This window comes from Echinops telfairi, unplaced genomic scaffold (genome assembly GCF_000313985.2).
Source record: "Echinops telfairi isolate 266 unplaced genomic scaffold, ASM31398v2 ScPeMD7_3;HRSCAF=10, whole genome shotgun sequence".
Lineage (NCBI taxonomy): Eukaryota > Metazoa > Chordata > Mammalia > Afrosoricida > Tenrecidae > Echinops > Echinops telfairi.
Genome location: NW_022103899.1, coordinates 21,518,675 through 21,541,772, shown reverse-complemented (window position 1 = coordinate 21,541,772; position 23,098 = coordinate 21,518,675). Strand labels below are relative to the sequence as shown.

The window sequence follows — 23,098 nt, the reverse complement described above, 5'->3', positions numbered from 1 at the left end:
TGATGGAGTGATTCTGATGCACACCTTTCCTGATTTCCAATCACTCTTTATCCCTTCATTCTCTTCAATTGCCTACCTCTTCCTTGGTGTCATGGGTCTGCGTGAGCACAATGAAGTTTTCTGGAATTTCTGTGCTTCATCATATCTATAAGTTGCTATGATCCACATCGTTGAATGCCTTTGCATAGTCAATAAAAAGCATGTAAACATCTTTCTGCTATTCTGTGCTTTCAATTTGACATTAGCCGTGGTATACCTTGTTCCACATCCTCTTCGGAATCTGGCTGTGCCTGACTTTGAGTTATCGTTAGCTAAGCTTGGCTCACATGGGAGACTAATGACGTTGTGGGATAATGTCTGCATTCTTTTGGGTCACCATCCTTGTAAGGGGCACAGATATGGATCTCCTCCAGTCTGTATCAGAGACACATAAAAATATGGGGAGATTCACTCATTTTAGCATTGCTGAATTAAACCATTTTGTGTTTTTGTATTTTTCAACGCAGGGTAAATCCGCTTGCAAAGAAAAATCCAAGACGCCCCTGACATTTTTACCACAGTTGCCTATGGTAATCTAGCTCTATGCTCTCTTACTTTTTTTTTGTTTCTTTTGATAGTGTGTATAGTATAGTTCTTACATGTGAAAATAACGCCACAAAATTTCTCATTTTAAAACTTGTACTCTATTTGAGTGTTTTCTGATAACAAAATAATATGAGGTTCTGTTTAGGAAAAAAATGGCTGACCTTAATAAACTAAGCGTAAGCTGTAATTTGCTGTTATGCAAAGAACATTTGAATCTTCTGATGAAAAGTCAGGAAAGGGCTCAGTTTGCAGACTGTCAGAATCTGATCTGTGACCTTCGTGTCTGTGTTGGCTTATTTACTTCTTTTAAGCTTCAGCTCCTCAGGTTGAAATGAGCAGAAAGTGGGTTTGATTAATTTCTAAGGAGATGATTTCCAGAATGAGAATGCTGGGTACCCTCAGGCCTTCACACACACATTCATTATTATGATTATAAGTTATTATGCTGTGGGAGAGACAGTTAATAGACATTTTCAACTGACAAAGCTCTGGATAAGTTAGATTTTATAGTAATCTAATTTATTACAATAAATTTAACTGTCATAATTATGTTGAATTTGATGTCTTTGAGTTATACTCATATGAATCCTGCAAGTTAAAGTGGGGTTCAATATAAACATTATTTGTTGTGAAAGAGAACTTATAAGCTCAGGATGGAAAAGCTGCTTTGACCTTAAAAAATATGAATGAACAATTCTAGATAGTGACTAGTAGCCATTTCAAAACATGTGTTATAATTGAAAACCTAATAGCAAGGATTATAATATCAAATCATAGTATGTTTTTAGTTTTACTTATTTCCCATTTTGCAAAAGTTGGTATTAAAGTTTATATTTTAAGAGACAAAAACCTGACATGGAGTAGATATTTCATTTTCACTTTGACATATTGAAAAATTTTTAAATTAAAAAATAAAATTTGACTCTAGCTTTTTGGGTATGTTTTATTGTATATCACTTTAGAAATATTTACGTTTACTTAGTGAGTAAATATTCAGTGACCAAATAATACATTTATCCTCTAAGCTCCTTTAAAAAAACTTTTCAAAAACTTTAAAAACAGCTTTTTTGTGGCTGTCTCTCACATTTTTTCAGGTTTTTGCTAAGTTTTATATCTTTTCAGGGAAATCGTAGTCTAAGAGATATTTAAAAATCTAATTTTTTGATCTCTTTCAAAAAAAATTTAATTTCAATGCTAAGATTTGCCCTCGAATAAAATGATCTTACCTTAGTTGGGCCGACAGTGATTTCCGTGCAGAACTTCATGCTTCTGAAGCGATCCTTGTTGTTGGCATCACGGTGACCTTCGTACTTGACGGAGCACCAGAGAGTGAAACTATGGCAGGGTAGATGGACCAAGGCAAGAGCACTGACTGTTGAGTGTCTGTGCCCTTCGTTTTCTGGGAAAAGGGAGCCCGAAACACGGACTTGTGTCGATTTGAGACTTGATCCCAGGAAGGAGATACAAGGGACTGGGAAGGGTATCGCTGGGAGGAGCAGCAGCCAGTACAAGTTGGCTCCACACTAGGCAGCCGGAGTGACGAGGCTGCCGTGGTCTGAGGGGAACATATAGAATCCATATTGCAGAATGGCCCACCCGAGCCTGAGTGGGGAGCAGCATTCAGCTCCTTCGCCTTTTGGTTGTGAGTTGCTCCTGAGCGGGTTATTCTCAGCCAGTTCTGGCCCCTCTTCTGTGCACATGGTGTGCTGCCTCTAGAGCTCCCAGCTATAGCACTGGAGAAATCCCACGGCAGAAGGCAAAAGGCATTTGCTGGAAGTAAAAGTACTATCATTCCTGCATGGGTTGGAGCCAGCCCTGGTCTGTAAGTTCACTTAGCCAGGTTTCGGAATCAGAGGTGAGGCCAAGATAATGTGTGAGGTGTAAGTGAGGCCGGGCTCCAAGCCACCTGGAATTCCCTTTGTCTCATCCTCATGTGATGATGGCATAGCAGAGGGAAGAGAGCACATGATGGAGTATCATCTGGAAGGAAGACCTAGATTATCAGTGGTGAAATATTATACACTCACCTGCCTTCCAGTCAGTTCTGACTTAGAACAACCCCATGGGTCAGAGGAGAACTGCCTCTAGATTTCCTAGTCTCCACAGAAGTAGAATATATTTATATATATGAGACAAATATATATGCATAAAGCAGGACTGAGCCCTGTAAGCATTTTCCCTCAGTCACCCTGTGTCATAGTACAGTATTACAGAGCGAGTTGAGGGACCCCTGTCATAGGAGGGCCTTTTCTTCCCCAGTCCATTGTCCCTGCTCTCTTGCTCTGATGGCCAAAGTCCGCAATCATCATCTTTGGCTGTGGGCATCTCCTGGCCAAGGTGCTTGGGTGGCCTGGTGGTAGACGCCCTCTAAGGTAACTGCGAGCTGGAGGGAAGCTAGCAGGCCCACACCAGACTGCCTGTGAACCAGGGGCAATCTCGGTTGAGTCGCCGTGCTGAGATTAGGAGGTTTGGTGGATACATTAGCTAGGATCGATTATAGCAACACAGCCACTAACATGCTCCAGTATCTCCCGCTTAAAATCTTGCCCTTTCTTGAAGACCAAGATACTCCTTTGGAAGTATCACATAAAACCAAATAAACAAAGAAAAAAACTCTCATTGCCATCAAGACAATTCTGACCCATGGCAACCCTATAGGTTTCTCATGTAGGTTTCTAAGACTGTAACTCTTATTTAGAGTAGAAAGCCTCATCTTTCTCCTTCTGGAGAGCTGGTGGTTTCCAACTGCAGACCTCTCAGCTAACAGCCCACCTGCAGAACCCCTACACGACCGGGGCTCTGAAGTCCCACACAGGGAAGCAGAAAGGGCAGATTGGGACATGCGAGGCAGGACGTAGATAAGTTGTTCAATGCACTCCTCCTATGATCTGGTTTATGGATCAAAGTAGTCTTCTCAGCAGTGCCACTTCTTCCCTTGCTTACATTTCTCCCATAGAATTAGTCTCTACGCAAAAATCATCCTATACTGTCTCTGAACGTTGCTGCTAAAAAAGCGCCCAGATGATGTGCATTCATTTGAATGCAGTGTCACTTAGAAAGTGGCGCAGTCTAGTCCGTCTTTCCTTGTTAGCCATGGAGGAGGGAGGTGGCACTGGACACTAGTAGGCTCAGCCCTGGACACTACAAGATCCAGCTAAACTCTCAGAAGAAGAGATGGCAGATGAGCGTTTATGCCATTTTTAGGGCTTTCTGACAATGCCTCTATTTATTGACCACCTATACAGGAATCCATTAGAAGATAAACATTAGGAATTTGAGAAACAGAGCATGCTTCTGAATATTTTATGAGTCCATACTTTATAGTTTTTATAACACTTTACAATTTTTATACTAAAATGTGGTTGTGTGTGTGTGTCTTTCTTTTTCACACAGGAGAAGCCCGTCAGCAAAGAAACGTCCAAGGCTGCAGGGAGAATGCTGCCGCAACTGTCCGTGGTAATTCCCCTACACCCGCTCCTTCCGTTTTGGCTCCTCACAGATGTTGCCAATTCCTGTCCAACCTTGCAAATAAGTTTCTGAATTTTTGATTTTTAGCCCTGTGTGAATTGGATGTATTTTTCCTAACAGGGAAATTCAACGAGACACATATCTTACTAAAAACCAAGCAATTATTAGCGAACTAACTCCACGCTGTAGTTTTGTAGTGGGTTCAAAATATCGAATATCTTGGTTCTAAAATTTCCCAAGATGGGTGAGCAGAAAGAACATCCGTATTGGATCCAGGATGCTGGGCTTGGGTCCCAGCTTTGTCCGTCACCCCAGGACCTTAGGTGAGCCACGTACTTCATGGAGGCGCAGGTTCCCAGTTTGAAACGGAGAAGTGAGATGATTTGATGATGTTCAGGAGCTGGCACTAGACAGCTCTGCATATAATATTCCTCAGGTCTTGACATTCTTGTGGATTCTTATGACCACAAGTGATTCGGTGACAGAGGCAAGGACAAATCTTTCTAGATGGTCAAGTACCATCTGGATGGTTGGATTTTATTATTAAGAAATTTAGCTATCGGAAGTGAGGATCATAGCGCGGTTCCTGCTTGCTGGGCACGGGGCATGGTGCCAGAGAAGCGCCTGAAGTCTGAGCACTGTGTAGCCGGCGCCCAGTGTCTTCTCCCGGAGACTCCTTGAACCTCTTCAGCTCAAAGGTGAGCCCCCGAGTCTGTTATTTCTTTCACCGGGAAGAAGAGAATGCGTCTCTGGAAGCAAGTGGCTGCAGCTGGTTCACAAAACGTTTTCCCAGTCTTGTCACCTCCAGGACCAAGCTGACTTAAGCTCTTCCAAGATGACCAAGCAGCCAGACTCCGGCCTGGAGAAGACTGCGAACAAAGCAGAACCCACCCTGGCCAAGCTTCCCAATGACCTCTCAGTCCTGCAAGCTTTCAGGAAGGCCCTGGTCCTGGTTATGCAGGTGGGAGAGCAGGCCGCCAAAGAAACCAGCAGCAAGAAATAGCCCCAGCGATGACTGCAAATAAATTTGAAAGTAATGGAAGATTCCCACAAACTTTTTGAAGCCCCCTTGTATATCTATCACACAACTTTTGCCTGTTCAGTTATTTACAGGTTTAAGCCTTATTGACAGCATTACAAGAATCTGTTTGCAAGCAAACATCCCATGATCCATCACCCCTACCCCCCACCCCCCACTTTCTGTATACCGACCCTAGTAACCACTAGTAAATTTTGATATCTATTAAAAAAAAGAAATTTAGCTATAATAATTCTGTTGAGCTTATTGCCATTGAGCTATGCTATTGGAACTCCCCTGGAAGCTTCATTTAAATTATATAATTATTTGTTTTGAAAGAATCTAAATCTCAGGATGAGGAACAAAACTGCATTTGCATTGTTCTATACAGACACGATTTCTGTGATAATCAGAAATGAAGATTTTATTTTTGTTAGAAAACTTGAATGGCAGTTCTTAGATCAATGCCTGTAAACATTTCAAAATACATGTTTTAATCTCAAGACATATTTTTATTGATGTCAGATTTTCACACTGTCTCTTCTAAAAGTTCAACAGCATGTTTTTCCTAATTGGGCAAAACATCGCATTAGATTCCTAGTTTAACATACCCAGACCTAGAATGGAATAAACTTTTTATTTTTTTCTTAAAAATTTGACGTTTTAAATTTGAAAAAAGAAGTCACTTATTTTTGAGTCCTAATGGTTGACAGCCCCAGAAATATCACTTTCATAGCTAGGATGTATAACGATCATTCCTTATCAGTGAAGTACATAACTTCTGTTGGTTGAGTTTAATGTGATTTTCTACTTGCCTGTACTTTATGATTATTTAGTGTTGAGTTTTCTGTAGTTTAAGAAAAAATGTATTTAGGAGATAGTTTAAACAATAATCTACTGCCTTTTTAGAAACGATTTTCATCTGTGTATTAAGATTTGCGCGTGGATGAGGTAGTCTCACAATGGGTCAGGCCTAGAGTGAGTTTGTTATACCAGCTTCCACGCTTTTCGAGGTGACCTGTGATTAAAATCTAGGTGACCTTGAAGTCCATCCAGGGACCTTTCTGGCCACCTCTCTAAGTCTATTTTGATGACTCTCAAATGCTTCAGGGAGCACGATGAGAACGGGAGAATGGAAGGAGGGGGAGCACTGACTTTGGGGGGCCTTAACCTTGTGTTTTTGTGGAACAAAGCCTTGTGTGCAGGTAGTTTATTTGGGAAGTAATGCCAAGGCCAAGGGAGTGGGAAGAGGAAAACGGGGTTGGAGGAGAAGCCAATACACGTGTTACCAAGTAGCTCTTCATACTAGGCAACTGCCGTTTCCTTCCAAGAAGGTTTTAGAATGTTTCTTGAATGTTTTTGCCTAAAGATGGTCAGGGAATAACATTTATTGATTGGTTCTTATTTGTTGCTAATTGAGAATTGCCCCTGAGGTTGGTAATTAACTAGTCCCTACACTGTCTGACCACGTGTGTATGTGTGTGTGTGTGTGTGTAGTAGAGTGCCTTTAGCATCCCAAGTTGTGGCATTGGAGAAATTCCATCCCATAGAAGAAAGCAGAAATCATTTACTGGATCATTATCACCCCTGTAGGAGTTGGAGCCCGTGTGGGCCTGTTCACCATAGTCATGACTGGAATAGAGGCCAGAAGGCTGTGAGAGGATGATGTGAAGGCAGGCCTCAACGTCGATGGAATTATTCCCTGTGGATCATCCTCCTGTTGAGTGCCACGGCAGAGGAAAGAGATAGCACAGGTTGAAACAATCATCCGAAAAGAAGACCGAGACTCAAATGGAATTGCCACTGTTCAGAAAATGTCTGGAATTTGTAGATGCCTTCCTGTCTGCCATGGTCCCTACGACATTCTGTGACTTCCCAGCAGCGACACTGAGTGTCAGCTACTTCTCATCACTAGCATCCCTCCCCTTTTGAGGTTGCCTGCCTGGACCCTGAGGCTTAGCGGATCATGCGTTGGGCTGCTAAAGACTAGCTTAACAGTTTGAAACCACCAGCCGCTCCGCAGGAGAAAGATGAGGCTTTCCGTTCCTGAAAGAGTTGGAAACCCACAGGGGCCGTTCTGTCCTGGAGGACAGCTGTGTGTCAGAACTGACTCCATGCCACTGAGTGAGCCTTGGTGCGAACCCCACATCTTGGCTCCATAGAAGAAAGAGGTGGTCGCCTAATTCTGTGAAGATTTCAGCCTTAGAAACCCCATGGGACAGTTCTACCCTGTCCTATAGGATCACCATGAATCGGCATGGACTCAACCACTCTGGTTTTGCCTTGAATGCTGGCATACACGTGTGATGTGTCAGGGCCGGTTGGGGCCGTTTGGTGGTGCCGTGGTTCTGTGTTGGGCTGCCAACTTGTGGGTCACTTCTGGGAGACCAGCAGTGTCTCTGAGGGAGAAAGACAAGGTTCCCTGCTCTGGTAAAGAGTTAGGCTCAGAAACCCACAGGGGCAGGTTGGTCTTGTCCTGCAGGGCCACCTTGAATGAGAATCACCTCGATGGCAGTGAGTTTGGGGGCTCTGAGTATAGAAACCTAGGAAACTGGAGCAGGAGGCAATGCAGAGAGGACTCGCTGGCTTTGGAGGCTAGCAGAGGGTTTCTTTCATAAAAACGGAAGGCTTAGGAAACCCTTGCCACTACTGGGCATGAGTAGACTCAAGGCAGAGCCTGTAGTATTGTCTCCCGTCTGTCACAAACCGTGGTCATTCGCAGACGTGAGTAAGAGCAGCTGCTGAGTGTGTAGGTCTGCTGCCAGGTACTTTGATCTGTTTGAGAAAAGTCACGGTTTATAGAGTTGCTCATTTCGTGGAATGCCTTTCTGATACTGCTCTGTAATTGCTATCAACACCCCATGTTTTAGGTGGATACAAAGCCCCAGTGGCAGCAGGCAGGACCATCGTTCCAGCTGAACATACGGCAGGAAGATGATGTTCCAGAGCCGTTCAGTGTTAAAAATGAACAGTCATATGGTAAGAACGTCTATGTTCTAAATCTTTTTTAAAAATCACTTTATTGGGGGCTCATATAACTCTGATCACCATCCATCCATCCATTGTGTCAAGCACATTTGTACATTTGTTGCCATCATCATTCTCAAAACATTTGCTCTCCACTTAAGCCCTTGGTATCAGCTCCTCATTTTTCCCCACCCCTCCCCGCTCCCCCTCCTCCATGAACCCGTGATAATTTATAAATTATTATTATTTTGTCATATCTTACACTGTACAACATCTCCCGTCACCCACTTTTCTGTTGTCCGTCCCCAGGGAGGAGGTTATATGTAGATCCTTGTAATTGGTTCCCCCTTTCTACCCCTCCACCCTCCCGGTATCGCCACTCTCACCACTGGTCCTGAAGTGATCATCTGTCCTAGATTCCATGTGACCAGAGCTCTTATCTGTACCAGTGTACATCCTCTGGTCTAGCCAGATTTGTAAGGTAGAACTGGGGTCATGATAGTTGGGGGGAGGAAGCGTTTAAGAATTAGAGGAAAGTTGTATGTTTCATTGTAGCATTTAAGGAAATTTTCTAAGGAAAATGATAATATAGCAATTATTTAGTAGTGTAATGCAATTATAATACTTAACTGATGTTTTGACCAAGTATCAAAAATTTTCCCAAATGTTTCTCTCAGAAAATAACCAAGTTCCATTTTTTTAGGCCATTATACATGCTCCAAAACTGATATTTCAGAATTCAGGCTTATAATAAAACTTTGGCTTACTGTCACAGAATTTGCCTCTTCATCAAATATTCAGGAGGTTTTCTTTTTCCCCAATAGAGATTTTATTTATATTGTAAACATTGCCTCCAAATTAGTCATCTTAATGTTTTTATTATTTTGATGTCTTAAATATAAGTGCTTCAAACTGATTACAGTTAATATTAATAGTTTTCATTAATAGTACATTTAAGATTAAGTTATCACTTAATATTAAAAAGTTATCCAGTTGGTTATAATTAATATTAACATTTTGATATCAATAAAATGATTTGAAATAGTTTCATGTTGTTTTTGCAGAATAACTTGAATCTTGTTCATTTTTACACAAAGATATTGTGTAAATATAACTGATAATTTTGTGTTTGGTCATCTATTAATTTAACTGTACAATACATTAATTGGATATTCTTGAAATAATCAGACACTTTATTCTGGTGACAAAAATAGGTATACTTTCTTACAGAAGAAAATAAAATGCACAATGGTTACCTGAGAACTTAAAACCTGTAATTCTTGCTGAAAAGATGATTTGGCATTTTATTTTAGGCATGTAAATGCTGTGGCATATTTTTAAAAATCATTTTAGTGGGGGCTCTTACAGCTCTTATCACGATCCATACATCCATCCATTGTGTCAAGCACATTTGTACATAGGTTGCCATCATCGTTTTCAAAACATTTTCTTTCTACTTGAGCCCTTGGTATCAGCTCCTCATTTTCCCCTCCCTCACCCCACCCTGCCTCCCTCGTGAACTCTTGAAAATTCATAAATTATTTTTGTTTTTTCATGTCTTACACTGACTGATGTCTCCCTTCACCCACTTTTCTGTTGTCCGTCCCCCTCGGAGGGGGTTATATGTAGATCATTGTGATCGGTTCCCCCTTATTCCCACCACCTTCCCCTTACCTTCCTGGTATCTCTACTCTCATTATTGATCCTGAGGAGTTTATCTGTCCTGGATTCCCTGTGTTTCCAACTTTGGCTTATTTTTTAAATGACTAACTTATGTCTTTTAATTTTAGCTGAATATATTGAGCAGTTTGGGAAAAAACGCAAAATACGAGACCAAACTGATGATATTTACACAGCACCGTCTACTTCCAAATCCAAGGGCAAAAGTCCGCACAAAGAACGAGAGAACTTCAGAAGCACTCTTGTGAATGTTATTATGTAAGTTCTAGAAACTAAGCAACATGTATTGCCCTAGCTAGAGCTCCAGGGAGCTTTCATCTAAAAATATCAGGGTTTTGTGTGTCTCTGAGCATTGCCTCAACGCCTGCTGGAATGAGGTCAGAGTAGAAAGAAAGAGAGAGAGAGAGAGAGAGAAAGAAAGACCGAGCTGCACCTTATTCAGTGCGCCCCACTTTTAAATAAGAAGGTGTTGGCATTCATGAGCCATGTTGACTGAGATGTAGACTTCCTGGGAATTTGGGTTACAGCAGTGATGGAGGACTTGGGGCAGGTTTCCGTGTTGCTTGTCCGTTCTGGAGACGTGGTGGCTTTTCTGGAGTGTGGGTCTCTTGCAGAGACCAGGATGTGGAGTGGAATGACAAGGCCGCCACGTGCCCCTGCTCTGAGGTTCAGAATGGTGCATGGGGAGCAGTGCAGAGCAAGTCACTCCCTCCATGCTGCGCCTGGTGTCCTCCTCGCCCTGTGCTCGCTGCTTAGTACTCTCAGGCCACAAATGCAGTTCCATGACAGATTGGTAAGCATCTCTCCCACAGAACTCCGTCTTTCAGTCTGCCGATGTCACTTGACTTTCTAGGTAGCCATCTTGAAGAGCGAACAGTTGATACCATGCTCTTATAAGGGACACGAAGGGGTATTTGTAAGTTCGCTACAATGAGATTGGATTGGGTGTGAGTGTGTACCTCTACGAGAGGGGTTGTGAGTGTGTTTTTGCAAAGTGCCACTTGAGTATTTCCAGCCTGGCCTTCTTCTTATGTTATGTCTTGAGTTATGTTCTTTTGAATCAGGTAGCAATATAAAATCAACACTCAAACTCTTGGGAGGACAGAGGCTAGAGTGTTTTAGAAGAAACGTTTCTTCTGCACTGAGCCTTGGCTGGAAGAGACAGGCTTTCTCCACACAACTCCCCCTCATGCCTTTATTTGTAGTTCTTCAGATGAGGTGAGAGCCCGTTCTCAGTCCCTAGCTTTACGCAGGGCCATCAGTTGGACTCCTCAGGAGGCCGTTAACATGTAAGGCTTCTGTCCTTTGAGGTTTTTGCTGGCCACGGTATCATCTCATTTCATGGCGTTTGTATCCCATGTTTTGTTCCCTTCTTATAAATACTATGTAATTAAATAAGTTTGGGGGCATATTATTGAGCGATCATAGAACTGTACTGAGAAGTTTTTCCAGATTATCGTTGGTGCTGTTATGAGAAACAGAAGTTAATTTTTGGCCATTCAATGGCATTTTCTAGTTGTGCAATTTATAAACAAGAATATAAATGAACTTATTGAAATTCGGTTGTAGAGTTTCTATACTTTTAATAGCATGATTAATCTAATTTATATTTGTTGGTGTTTCTTATAGATATGTACTTTAACTTATACCAGCTTATTTTGTTTTCTATTTACCATGCTACCATATCTAACCTCGATTTATTTTGAATTGGATTTTCTCTGTTTCCTCTTCATTTTTATTAGTTTAACATCTATAAAATGTGTTTCTGTTGTTTCAAGTAGTTTTCATAATATTTGAATCTACGGATTTTTATTCATCTTTTTTAAGTTCTAAAAGCCATTTTCTCTGTCTTTCCCCTGAAGACAATCTTACAATGTTTTACTTTAGCAAGGTTGAATGAGGGAATAAGAGACCATGAGGGTTAATTCTTTTACTAAAAAAAAAAAAATCATCTTATTTTTCTACGTATAAAGAAAAGAGATATGACACTAATATATTCCATGAATCAAAAAATGTGGTTCAGATTTTGCTGATATACAGTGTATATCCTTAATAACTGTTTGTTTTTCAATGGTAGAAATACTTTCTATACAATTAACAATATCATGAGATCATTTTTGTAGTTGAAACCATCAATCTTTATAATAGTGTTCTCTTTTCAGCTATTGGAAATCTTCCACCATTCGTTTCATACTGATGTCTTCATTCGATCAACATTTATTGAGCACTTTGTCCTGAGTTAGGGAGCTCTGATGGCATAGTGGGTTACCAGCTGTTTCAGCAGTCTGAAACCACCAGCTGCTCTGAGGGAAAAGGAGGAGGCTTTCTACTCCTGTAGAAAGATTAGCAGCCATGGAAACACACAGGGGCAGTTATAGTCTGTCTTGTAGGGCCACTTTGAGTCAGAGTCAACTCGATGGCAATGAGTACATTGAAGGACAGATGACAGTAGGAAGCTCATAGGGGGTGTTGTATTCTGTCCTATTGGGGTGCTATGAGCCAGAATCTACGTGATAGCAGTGAGCTATAAGGTGTGTGCTGAATTAAGGAGCCCCAGGGGGTTACCATTGGACTGCTAACCACTAGGTCTGCAATTTGAAACCACTAGCTGCTCCATGGGAGGAAGATGAGGCTTCCCACTCCCTTAAAAAGTTACACTCTCAGAAACCCACAGGGACACTTCTACCCTGTCCTATGGGGTCACGATAAGTCAGAATTAACGTGATAGTAGTGAGGGCTTTGTGTGTGTGTGTGTGTGTGTGTGTGGCTTGGTCACACATTGAATTGCTAACTACAAAGTGGACAACCCCCAGTTGAAACCCCCAGTGGCTCTGAGGGAGAAAGATGTAGCTTTCTAGGCTTCTAAAGAGGGCCAGAATATGCTCTTAAAGGTTGAATGTAAATTAAACTGTATTTACATTTTAATAGCAATACTGAAATTTACAGTAAAATCTTATCAGATTCCTAAATGAAGTAACCACTCTGAATTATTACTTGAAACCAGTAGTTTCCTTCAAAGTCAATGCCCCTGGGTCATTCTATGACATTTTACTATTAAATTAATTTACTTATGTATGCATTAAAAAAAGAGTTACAGTTACCTAGAGGGTCACTATGGATCAAGTGCCCTATAGGATCACTATGAATATATTCAGTTTGGTTTTGAAAGAGTTACAGTCTTGGAAATGCACAAGGGCAATTTTACCCTGTCCTATAAGATAGCTGTGAGTTGGCATCGACTCGATAGCATTGAGCTTTTTATGTTTTGTGGGGTTTTTTTGGTGGTTGCCGTGGGTTCAGTATAGGGCTACTAATTGCAAGGTTGGTGGCTCAAACCCACCAACTGCTCTGAGGGAGAAAGATGAGGTTGTGTACTCCCATAAAGCTTTACAATCTTGGAAATGCTAGACAGAGCTGCTATGAGATGGAATGCACTTCATGACAGTGTTTCTGTAGGCCTGAATTAGGAGTGGCTGGTGGCTTTAAGTTGTTGATGTTGTAGTTAGCAGCCCAGTATTTAACCAGTATGCTACCAGACCTCCTATAACAAAAGACAGCCCCGGTGCTTTTATTCATACTGTCTTGTGTTCTAGGAGCCCTGGTGACATGGTGGGTTAAGCAAGGGGCTACTAGCTAAAGGACTGGCTGCTTGAACTCATGAACTGGTCTTCAAGAGAAAGAAGAGGCAGTCTAATTCCTGAAAGATTTATAGTTTCAGAGACCCTATGGGGCAGTTCCACTCTATCCTCTAAGGCAGTGGTTCTCAACCTTCCGAATGCTGTGACCCTTTCAAAAAGTTCCTCATGTTGTGAGGAAAACCATAAAATTATTTTGTTGCTACTTCATAACTGTCATGTTGCTACTGTTTTGAATCGGGCAACTCCTGTGAAAGGGTTGTTCGACTCTCAAAGGGGTCACGACCCACAGGTTGAGAACCGCTGCTCTAGGGTCACTAGGCGTCTGAATGGGTGGCAGTGGGTTTGGTGGTTTGGGGCCTTATAGTCTGCCTGATACACATTTGAATCGTATGTTCATCATTCACGTAGGCAGCAAGATGCTGGCGTAGACAAAGCTACCTCTGATGCAAGCACGTTTCCCAAAATGGCCGCTTCTGCAGTGGAGAAAGACATCTTGGTAACAGGCTGGTTCTTCTGTGAGATTGATCGAGATTGAAGAAAACACTTGAAAATACTTTTAAAAAATAATTTTATTGGGGGCTCGTACAACTCTTATCACAATCCATCCATCCATCCATTGTCTCAAGCACATTTGTACATATGTTGCCATCATCGTTTTCAAAGCATTTCTTTCTACCTGAGCCTTTGGTATCAGCTCCTCATTTTTTCCCTCCCTCCCTCATGAACCCTTGATAATTTATAAATTATTATTATTTTCTCGTGTCTTACACTGTCCGATGTCTCCTTTACCCTCTTGTCTGTTGTCCATCTCCCTGAGAGGACGTTATATGTAAATCATCCCCCCCCCCCTCCTGGTATGGCTACTCTCAATATTAGCCCTGAGGAGTTTATCTGTCCTGTATTCACTGTGTTTCCAGCTCTTATCTGTACCCATGCACATGCTCTACTCTAGCCAGATTTGTAAGGAAGAATTGGGGTCATGACAGTGGGGGAGGAAGCATTAAAGAAACAGAGGAAAGCTGTATGTTTCATCGGTGCTACACTGCACTCTGACTGGCCCATCTCCTCCCCTTATATGTTCTAGATTATTCTGTACTACTTTCTGTGGCCAAAGAAGTAAATGCCCAGGTGCCCTGGAAATGCTCTATTTTGATTACAGAGGAACCATTCTCTCCCTTGACACCTAACACCACCATGAAAGAATTTGCCTACTCCCTGTGTTAAAACTTGCTTCTGCCATCTCTAAATTTTACACGTCCCAACTATGAGAGATTATTTTAATGTCTTAAGGAAGGTGTATGTCTTAACTTTTTTAAAAATTAGGTACCATTTTCAAAGCTTATTTTAGAAATAGCAATTTTGGGGAAAATTTTCAAATACTAATGTATTTTCAAAGTAAAAAATATTGAAGGCTTTACTAGTGGGAAATATTTGAATATTTACATTTTTATGTAAAAATAGATTGAAGTTAAAATTGAAAATATGTTGATGTTAAAATATTCCTTCTTAGAGAAATAATGTGATCTTTTAAAATGAGTATTTTATGTACACATATACTAACAACTGTAATATACCCATCAAGTGAGACGGTTCTAAATTACACTGAATACTATTCTTGAGATGAATATAATGGGTAAGGCCTTGTTTATTGCTTTTAAGACCTACTAAGAGGACAAAACTAGCATACCAATTTTTACTCATCAATTAATCTCTAAAGGACCCCTGGGGCAGAGTGGGGCTACATTGAGCTGCTAACCACAAGGTCAGCAGTACGAATCCCCCAGATGCTCTGCAGGAGAAGGATGAGGCTATTTACTCCCATAAAGATTCAAAGTCTCAGAAACCCAAAGAGGCAATTCTACCATGTCCTATTAGGTCAATATGAATTGGAATCGACTTGATGGCAGTGAATTTGAGTCATGAATTCAGCTAATTCAGCATGAAATCTGTTAGGGATATCACATACCATATATACTTGAGTATAAGCCGACCCGAATATCAGCAGAGGCACCTAATTTTACCACAAAAATTGCATAAAAATATGTGCTGGAAAACTTGGCTTATACTCAAGTATATATGGGATTTATTTTCTAGTATAATTGTTAGCTGAGATAAGATGTTTAATTTTAGTTGAGTGTCATATTTTTTATTTGAGATCTCAAATAATGCCTACATTAATTATATACCTTTATATTTTATAAGTGCTTTGGTCTCCTAAAACTTTAATTTTGCCTAGTAGTTTTAGTTTCTGTAAGCACATTAAAAAATTATGTTACTAAACCTATTAACTTTGTCTCCTTTATGTAGCGGTATTACTATTACATTCACCATGGAATTGATACAGACCATGTAGCCCCAATGGACGATTCTTGGCTGGAAAATGTATTGAGTTTAGTCCCCAAACATCTCAAAGTCCTCACCGAGAGCATACTCGGATTGTCTGATGAAATGAGAGAAGACTATCTTCTCAGTGTAAAAAAGTCCATAGGTAAAGTGGTATTTCTCTTGTCTAATTTCAGTCTCTATCCATATTTAAGAGGAAATGTTTTGGTATTGAAAGTGAATCCTTATATTTGAAACTCTTCTACATTGTACGTTAGCTATACTATTTCTTTTGTTGCTGCTGTATTACTTACTTAAGCACCATTCAGAGTGAAAAACAGCAGCGAGGCCCCTTCAGTTTGCGTCCTCGCTCTTTGGAGAGCTGCATGCGGCTTCACACCTGTCTTCTGTCTCTGCTTGTTTGTTTTGCTGCTTTTACATTTTATAAGAGACTGACTCCAACACACCCTACACTAAGCCTGTCTTAGTATAACACAGACATTCTATTGCCAAATGGGATTATAATCACAGGTGGAGAGATTAGGATTCACAACACATTTATTTTGGGCACACCATTCACTCCATAACTGACATACCCCAACAAAGGACAGAACTGAAGAATATTTTAAAACATTAATTTCCAGCCCTTAAAATATTTGAGTACCTTGTTTATGAAAGGCATTCAGTGCTTGGAACATAGTCTCTCCCTTAAAAATGGCAACTGCCTTCAACGACTGTACAGTGTGAACCATTACCTGTGCATAAAAGGATGACTTGCTCACTATTCAAAGCACAGCAGCTTTTAAACATTTTAAACAATTCCTGTCGAATACAAAGTTACTTATCAGAATTTTAAATTTTCTTGTAGTCGATTTTGTTTTAAAGGATCCCCGAGAAAAGGAAGATGACAAAAAGACAGACGAACTGCTACCTCATCGCGCCGAGTAAGCAATCAGGCTTCTTCCAGAGTGCCTGGCTTCTTCTGATTCTGTGTCTGTGTCTGCCCACGGGTTACGCTTGGCCACATCTGTGTACTCTACATGTTTGCACACATATAAAACCGTTAGAACAGCCCTGGTGGCGTAGTGCTGACACATTGGGCTGCAAGTTAGAAATTCAGAAGTACCGGCTGTTCAGCGGGAGAGAGATGACGCTTTCTAATCCTGTGAAGAGCTACCGTTTCAGAAACTCACAGTGGCAGTTCTACCCTGTTCTATAAGGTCACTGTGAGCTGGCAGTGAATAATTTGTTTTCTCATGTTTTGGAGTTTGAGATAGTTAAAACTGGGTGGTCTTACTAGCTTGTTTTTGATGCAGCTTAGGTGGTAACATGTTATGTCTACAAACTGAAGGCATGATGAGTTTACAAACATATAGAGGGGTGGACACATGGACAGTTAAAATGTAGGTACTTCAATAGCAGGGACTTGGCGTATGTCTTTAAATCTTCACAGCTTCTAGATCAGGCTCTAGATGTGTAGGGAGTGCAAAGCTTGATGGCAAGTTGTGTGCACAAAAACACATTGGGAACATTGTAGAAAATGTATGCATGTAAAATAGATCACGTCTATTACACATAGTAAAATATAGAACACATAATGGGTACATTTACTTGGTATAAGCTTTGCCTAAAATAGAATTAATTTGTAAGAATAAACCTCATAAATAGGTTGAAGATGGAAACTTTGATGTGTGTGATTAATAACAACTCAGTCTTTGCTTCTTTTATTACCATTTAAAAGTGCTCCAAATGGCTTCTCATAGCGAGCAAATAAATAAAGGCATGTAACCGTTTCATGTGTCTTCTATGCAGAATAACTTTTCTAAAAGTGGAAGACTAAATCGTCCTTTTTAATTACTAAGGGTAGCTTAGCCATAACTGAAAAACAGAATTAAACTCACTGTGTCATAAGACAAGATTAAGTGAGAATAAAAATGAAATCAGAGCATTAAGCTAAAATGTAAGTCTTTTAATAGACGCTGAAAGATGTAAAAAATGTAAAAGATATGCATTCAAACGGTGGGAGTTGCAGAAGAAATGGGACTTAATACAACAGACTTACAATGCCTGTGATTTGTAAATGACCTTTACACATTAACAGAGGACAGAACTCAAGGAGTTTCACACATTGGCTTGACTTAAACTGAAAAATATTTTAAAAGCAATATAAAACATCTTTTTTTAAAAATGGGAATGAAATGGAATAGTTGTTTATTATTTTTTATCATTTTATTTGGGGCTCGTACAACTCTTATCACAATTCATCCATCCATCCATTGTGTCAAGCACATTTGTATATTTGTTGCCCTCATCATTTTCAAAACATTTTCTTTCTACTTGAGCCCTTGGTATCAGCTCATTTTTCCCCTCCCTCCCTCCCTCCCCCACCTTCCCTCCCTCATGAACCCTGGATAATTTATAAATTATTATTTCATGTCTTACACTGACCGATGTCTCCCTTCACCCACTTTTCTGTTGTCCATCCCTCTGGGAGGGGGTTATATGTAGATCCTTGTGATCAATTCCCCTTTCTCCCCCCACCTTCTCCTTCCCCTCCTGGAGAAACATCTTTATGTGTTTCATCCTTCAATGGATAGAGAGACGTGTTGTTACTCCTTGATCATTGTGTGTAATTTGTAGATTCAGAGTTAAGCATTTAGAGGAAACAATTGAATATCTTATGTATTAAAGCTTCTAAACGAATTTCTTATTCATTCATTATATATGAGATGACATGAAATCATGAAGATTATGGCTTTTGTACATTTGAAAACATCAATGAAACTGCCCAATTATGACGAGGCGAGATGCGTCATATGTTTAAAGAAAATTAAACTGTGACTCCCCAAGATGGACTAAAAGCACTTCCATATGTGTTTTAAAGAAGGTACCTATTTATTTTTTCTTTCTGTTTTCAGAATGGAAATTTTGCCAAAACCTTGGAGGAAATCTTTTTTATCTGCAAGCAGTTACATTCGGGATCATTTGAACGCAATGAACCCTACAATGCTGGCCCTGCTAGATCTGTGGCACAGCGCTTTCAAGTGAGTGTTCCTGGCTGGAATGAAATTTCCAAAGCCAGACGAACTGATCTGATCACACCCACACTCTTTCGTCTTTACCGTTTTAACAGCCAACATGAAAAAAGCCGCGGATTTATTATACACATTCAAATGCATTATAAAGAAAGATCGACATGTATAGAGTAACCAGTGCAAGTCCCCTTTTATCCCTTCGCCAGTCCTTCCCTTCCTCTCGTTCCCAACCCAGTTCCCACAGCTCCCCGAGTAATTACCGTCAAGGGTCTGAATTGTCCTAGTTTGTTTTAAACCCCATGAAACATTAACTGCGACTATCTGTACAGTTTAGAGGCCCAGCCAGTGTGGCCCGTGTGAGTGGAATGAGGCGAATCCCTGCAGTCCCTAGGGCCAGCTTAATGGAACGAACGACGACCTCTAGCGTGTAATCGTGCGCTGCAGGGCCTCGGGGCTTGTACAGACCTTACTTTCCGGTGCCGTCAGGGAGAAGGAGCTAGAGCTAGAGCTCGATCACGAGGGTTTGCTGATCTCCCTCCTGGTAGTAAGTGCATCCTTTCAGCTTTCCATACACATTATGGGTTTCTTTGCCTACCTGAATTTGGCTCATAACGGACAGAAAGAAACCCATGGTTTCTTCCTTTCTCTTCCTTTGGATGTGGGCCCTCAAATACTCCTCAGGACAAGGCCTCGGTAGAATCCCGCATGAAATCATACAAGTGAGGTCTAGAATTGACCCTGTTCCCTTTGCCAAGCATGTCTGTATACATTAGTGCATTTCCACCTTAAAGCAGCACCACCCGCCGCTTTTCCTGTATATGGACTCACAGCTGGGACGCCCAGAAAACACTGGGCAGAGAGTGGAAAATACAACTCGACTGCTTTGCATTGTCCCTAAGGGGCTAGACTTTTGTCCTTTAGACATTGTCAGGAGTCAAGACATGAGAGGAAAGGAAGAGGGGTAAGAAAAAGGAACGGATCCGAGAGAAGCAAACAGTGATAGTGGATGTGTTCAGAATCAGCCTCTGACGTTACGGTGCAAATAAAGGAGGAAGCGTGCAGCGCTGAACGGGAGACAAGCCACCCACTGCTGTGTTGCCTTTGAGAGTGCAGGTCATTTTGGCTTTCTTTGTGAGCATTAGGGAGCTGGGCAGTCCTCGGGGGTTACCCGTGTTGGCCTCCTTTACTCTGCTAAGCAGTCATTTGCCCTCTCCTTAGCGGATCTTGAAAATAGAGACTGTCTCTCATGGTGGCCATGGGTTTAGGGAGTGATTCCAAAAGTGGGGTGATGCTGTCCCCTGGTGGTCTTTGGAATAATGGGAGGGGGAGGGGTTGCTGCAAAAGCAGATAGCTACACTATCCTGGATTATAGGCTTTGGTACAAAAAGCTTTACACAGAATGCCAGGAGAAGGTTGACTATTTTTTTTTCTGAAAAGGGAGCATTGGACCAAATAAGTTAGGGAACCTATGAGTTAAAGGATGGTAGCATAAGAATGATTAAAAAATATGAGAAAGGGTGAGAGAGAGAGAGATTTTGAAAGGATGCTCTCTAGGTAGAAATATGTGAATTATTGCTTTTCAGTACTGACACCAAAACCAAAAAAAGTGCCAACCAGTTAGCATGGCATTAATTCTGCCTCACAGTGACATTATAGGACAGTGTAGAAGTGTCCCATAGGGTCTCACAAGCCATACTCTTTCCGGAACACCTGCACCTCTGTGATTCCTCACGGTCTCAGAATTACTCCTCCGCTCTGTCTTATGGTCTGTGTGCCGTAGCCTCTGCTGCTTTTGACACTTCAAGCAGGATCCGAGAAAATTCTCAAGTGAGTAAAACTAGGTGTATAACGAGGATCCATCACTTCATGAGCAGAGAATAGGTTATATTGAAAGCTGATGTTTGGAGTAAGTACTATTTTTTTTTAAGGATGAAAACCAGAAAGATTAAAAAAGATTTTGATAAAACAATTCTTGATTTGGTGTAAGAACGCTCGCAGTTCATGGCTTTCTAATATCCAGAGTCAGTTTGGTCACAAGGAACAGGTTACTTAAGATCCAATATTTGGGTAGGGAGCACGGATCCCTGCTCCTTTCTTATTCCAATGGATCCAGCTTAAACACAAAGAACAGCCGAAGCCCCCACCACCTCCCAACTAGCGAATCTTCGACATCGCGGCACAGTTTCAGAATGTATTCCCGTGGAGTTGAATAGTATATTTTTAAACTTTATAATATCTCTGTTCCTTGAAAACACGACTTTATTGAACACAATTTTTGAATGACAAAACCTGGGAATATAATTTTTATGAGAAGGGAAACATTAGCAAAACTAGGGAAAAAAGTCTGATTCTGAAACGGTTGGTCTTACCTCTTGCAGACGATTGCGGCTTGTGGACGTAGAAGACTTTCACAATCGGCAAGACGCACTCGAGCTGTCCACGTTTCAGAACATCGTCATGAGACACATGGAATCTGCCAAAGAGACGCTACTGAAAACGTAAAGCTTTGAAATTCCTTGTTGTTGGTGTGTCGTGGCATTCATTCAGACTCTTGGGAGAAATTAAACCTGCTCCATATGGCTGTCTAGGCTGTAGTATTCACAGGGAAAAATCGCTAGTTTTCCTTCCACAGAGCACCTGGTGGGTTTGAACTGCTGACCTTTTGGTTAGCAGCTGTCGTAAGCTGGATCCTCTAGAAAAGCAGCTGAGCACTTAACCACTGTGCTACCAGTGCAGGGATATACATTTTAGCGTGGAATCGGAGAGATACTGAATTTAAACTGCTTTTAGAAAATCCCATTTGAACAGTTTTTCATAATTTCCATTTGAGAGTCTCACATACTGTCTTTAACGCTTATGGTCTGAGATATCTATTTAGATCAGCCACCCAGCATAGATTACACAGAAAGTAAAATAATTGTAATCAATGCTGACCTTTGATGAGTGGCTGGTTTCTCTCTGCTCTGGGGATGGGAGCCTGGGGAATTGCAAGAAGTCCAAGAATTACTAGTCTTATGTTCTTTGGACATACTTGGTGAAGTAGCTGTGTTAGGAAAAAACAGGAAGGTTTCCAACGAGATGGGTGGACACAGTGGCTTCCACACTGTGCTCAGGCACAGGAACGATTGTGAGGATGGCCTGGGGCCTGGCAGTGTTATGTTCTATTGTGCAGAGTCGCCGTGGGTGGCACCCATTCAATGGCACCTAACCACCACCGCCTCCATCATTTCTCTTATTTTCCTCCTTCTGCTTAGCATCGCTCTGCCAGGGCCCTCCCCACTATCATGTCTTTTCCTCTTTAGTGAAATTGCCATCTTCATAAGCACACACACACACACACACACACACACACACACACTCCATTCTTTTTTTCTTAGATGACACCCTATCTCCCTCCTTTGCCTTCACATATGTTTTTCTGCAGTGGGGCATTTTTTTTCTGTAACTGCGGGAAAGCAGAGAAGATGGTGTATCCTTTTATGTCTTCTACAACACAGTCCTAGCACACGGTCGACAATGGACATGCAGCACATTGGCTGTTGGGATGAGTCGATATTTTTAAAGTTTAGATTTCACTCTTGGAAAATTCAGGCACCTCCTGATTTCACATTGACTCCTCCTCTGTATTAAAAACAAAGCAAAATTTGTTAATGCTCATGGAAAAGAAAGATGTTCCCTAATTCCCTGCAATTGGGCAGTGATTTTATAAACTGAAACCTTCACTTGTTATGCCATGTTTTATTTACGATGAACTTTTGCTGTTCACCTGTAAAAACAAACAAGCAAGCCCTGGCCAGCTGGATTAGAGAAAAAGGTCGCAGGGTTTATTTTCCATGTGTCTGTTCTGACGTGCTTCTAATGCCATCGGAATCACCGGGACCGGCGACAGCCCGTGGGCATCCGCTGTGGCACCATCGGAACTCAGTGCCCGCTTTGATGTCCTGCCCGCGGTCGTGGTGGACCCCAGTTTGAGCCAACATGGGGTGGCCTTCGATTTCTGATGTCCTCGAGGCCAGGCCATTGTAGGTGAAGATGGCCCGTCTAGCTTTGCCTTGCCTGGTCTCCTTCGGAGTCGGCTTGGGGCCCAGCACGTTTTCTGCTTTTCCTAACGAGTCAGCGGGCTCCCGCAGCGCGCTCATCTTCCCGTCTGGGTGCAGGGGGGCCGCGGAGGGCTAAGGGGCCGCTGACCCTTTTTGATTGAGAGGATACTTGTCCGTCCTTAAAACCTTATTTTATTTTATTTTTATTGTTGTTTTTTTTTTATTTTTAAAAAAAATTTTATTATTTTTAATCAATTTATTGGGGCTCATACAATTCATCACAATACATACATCAATTGTATAAAGCACATCTATACATTTGTTGCCCTCATTATTCCCAAAATT

The 23,098-nt window shown here is 41.3% G+C and overlaps 1 protein-coding gene across 1 annotated transcript in view; it reads left to right on the top strand.

Annotated features, from left to right (window-relative positions):
* Positions 1–353: 353 nt before the first annotated feature.
* The window catches only part of DNAH7 (dynein axonemal heavy chain 7), a 255,888-nt gene continuing 233,143 nt past the window's right edge, over positions 354–23,098 (top strand). The window contains exons 1-10 of the mRNA XM_004701731.2: positions 354–383; positions 507–569; positions 3,979–4,041; positions 7,942–8,050; positions 9,829–9,976; positions 13,765–13,852; positions 15,664–15,844; positions 16,547–16,622; positions 18,597–18,722; positions 21,092–21,211. Coding sequence (XP_004701788.1) covers positions 354–383; positions 507–569; positions 3,979–4,041; positions 7,942–8,050; positions 9,829–9,976; positions 13,765–13,852; positions 15,664–15,844; positions 16,547–16,622; positions 18,597–18,722; positions 21,092–21,211 — 1,004 coding nt within the window. The remainder of the gene's footprint in view (positions 384–506; positions 570–3,978; positions 4,042–7,941; positions 8,051–9,828; positions 9,977–13,764; positions 13,853–15,663; positions 15,845–16,546; positions 16,623–18,596; positions 18,723–21,091; positions 21,212–23,098) is intronic.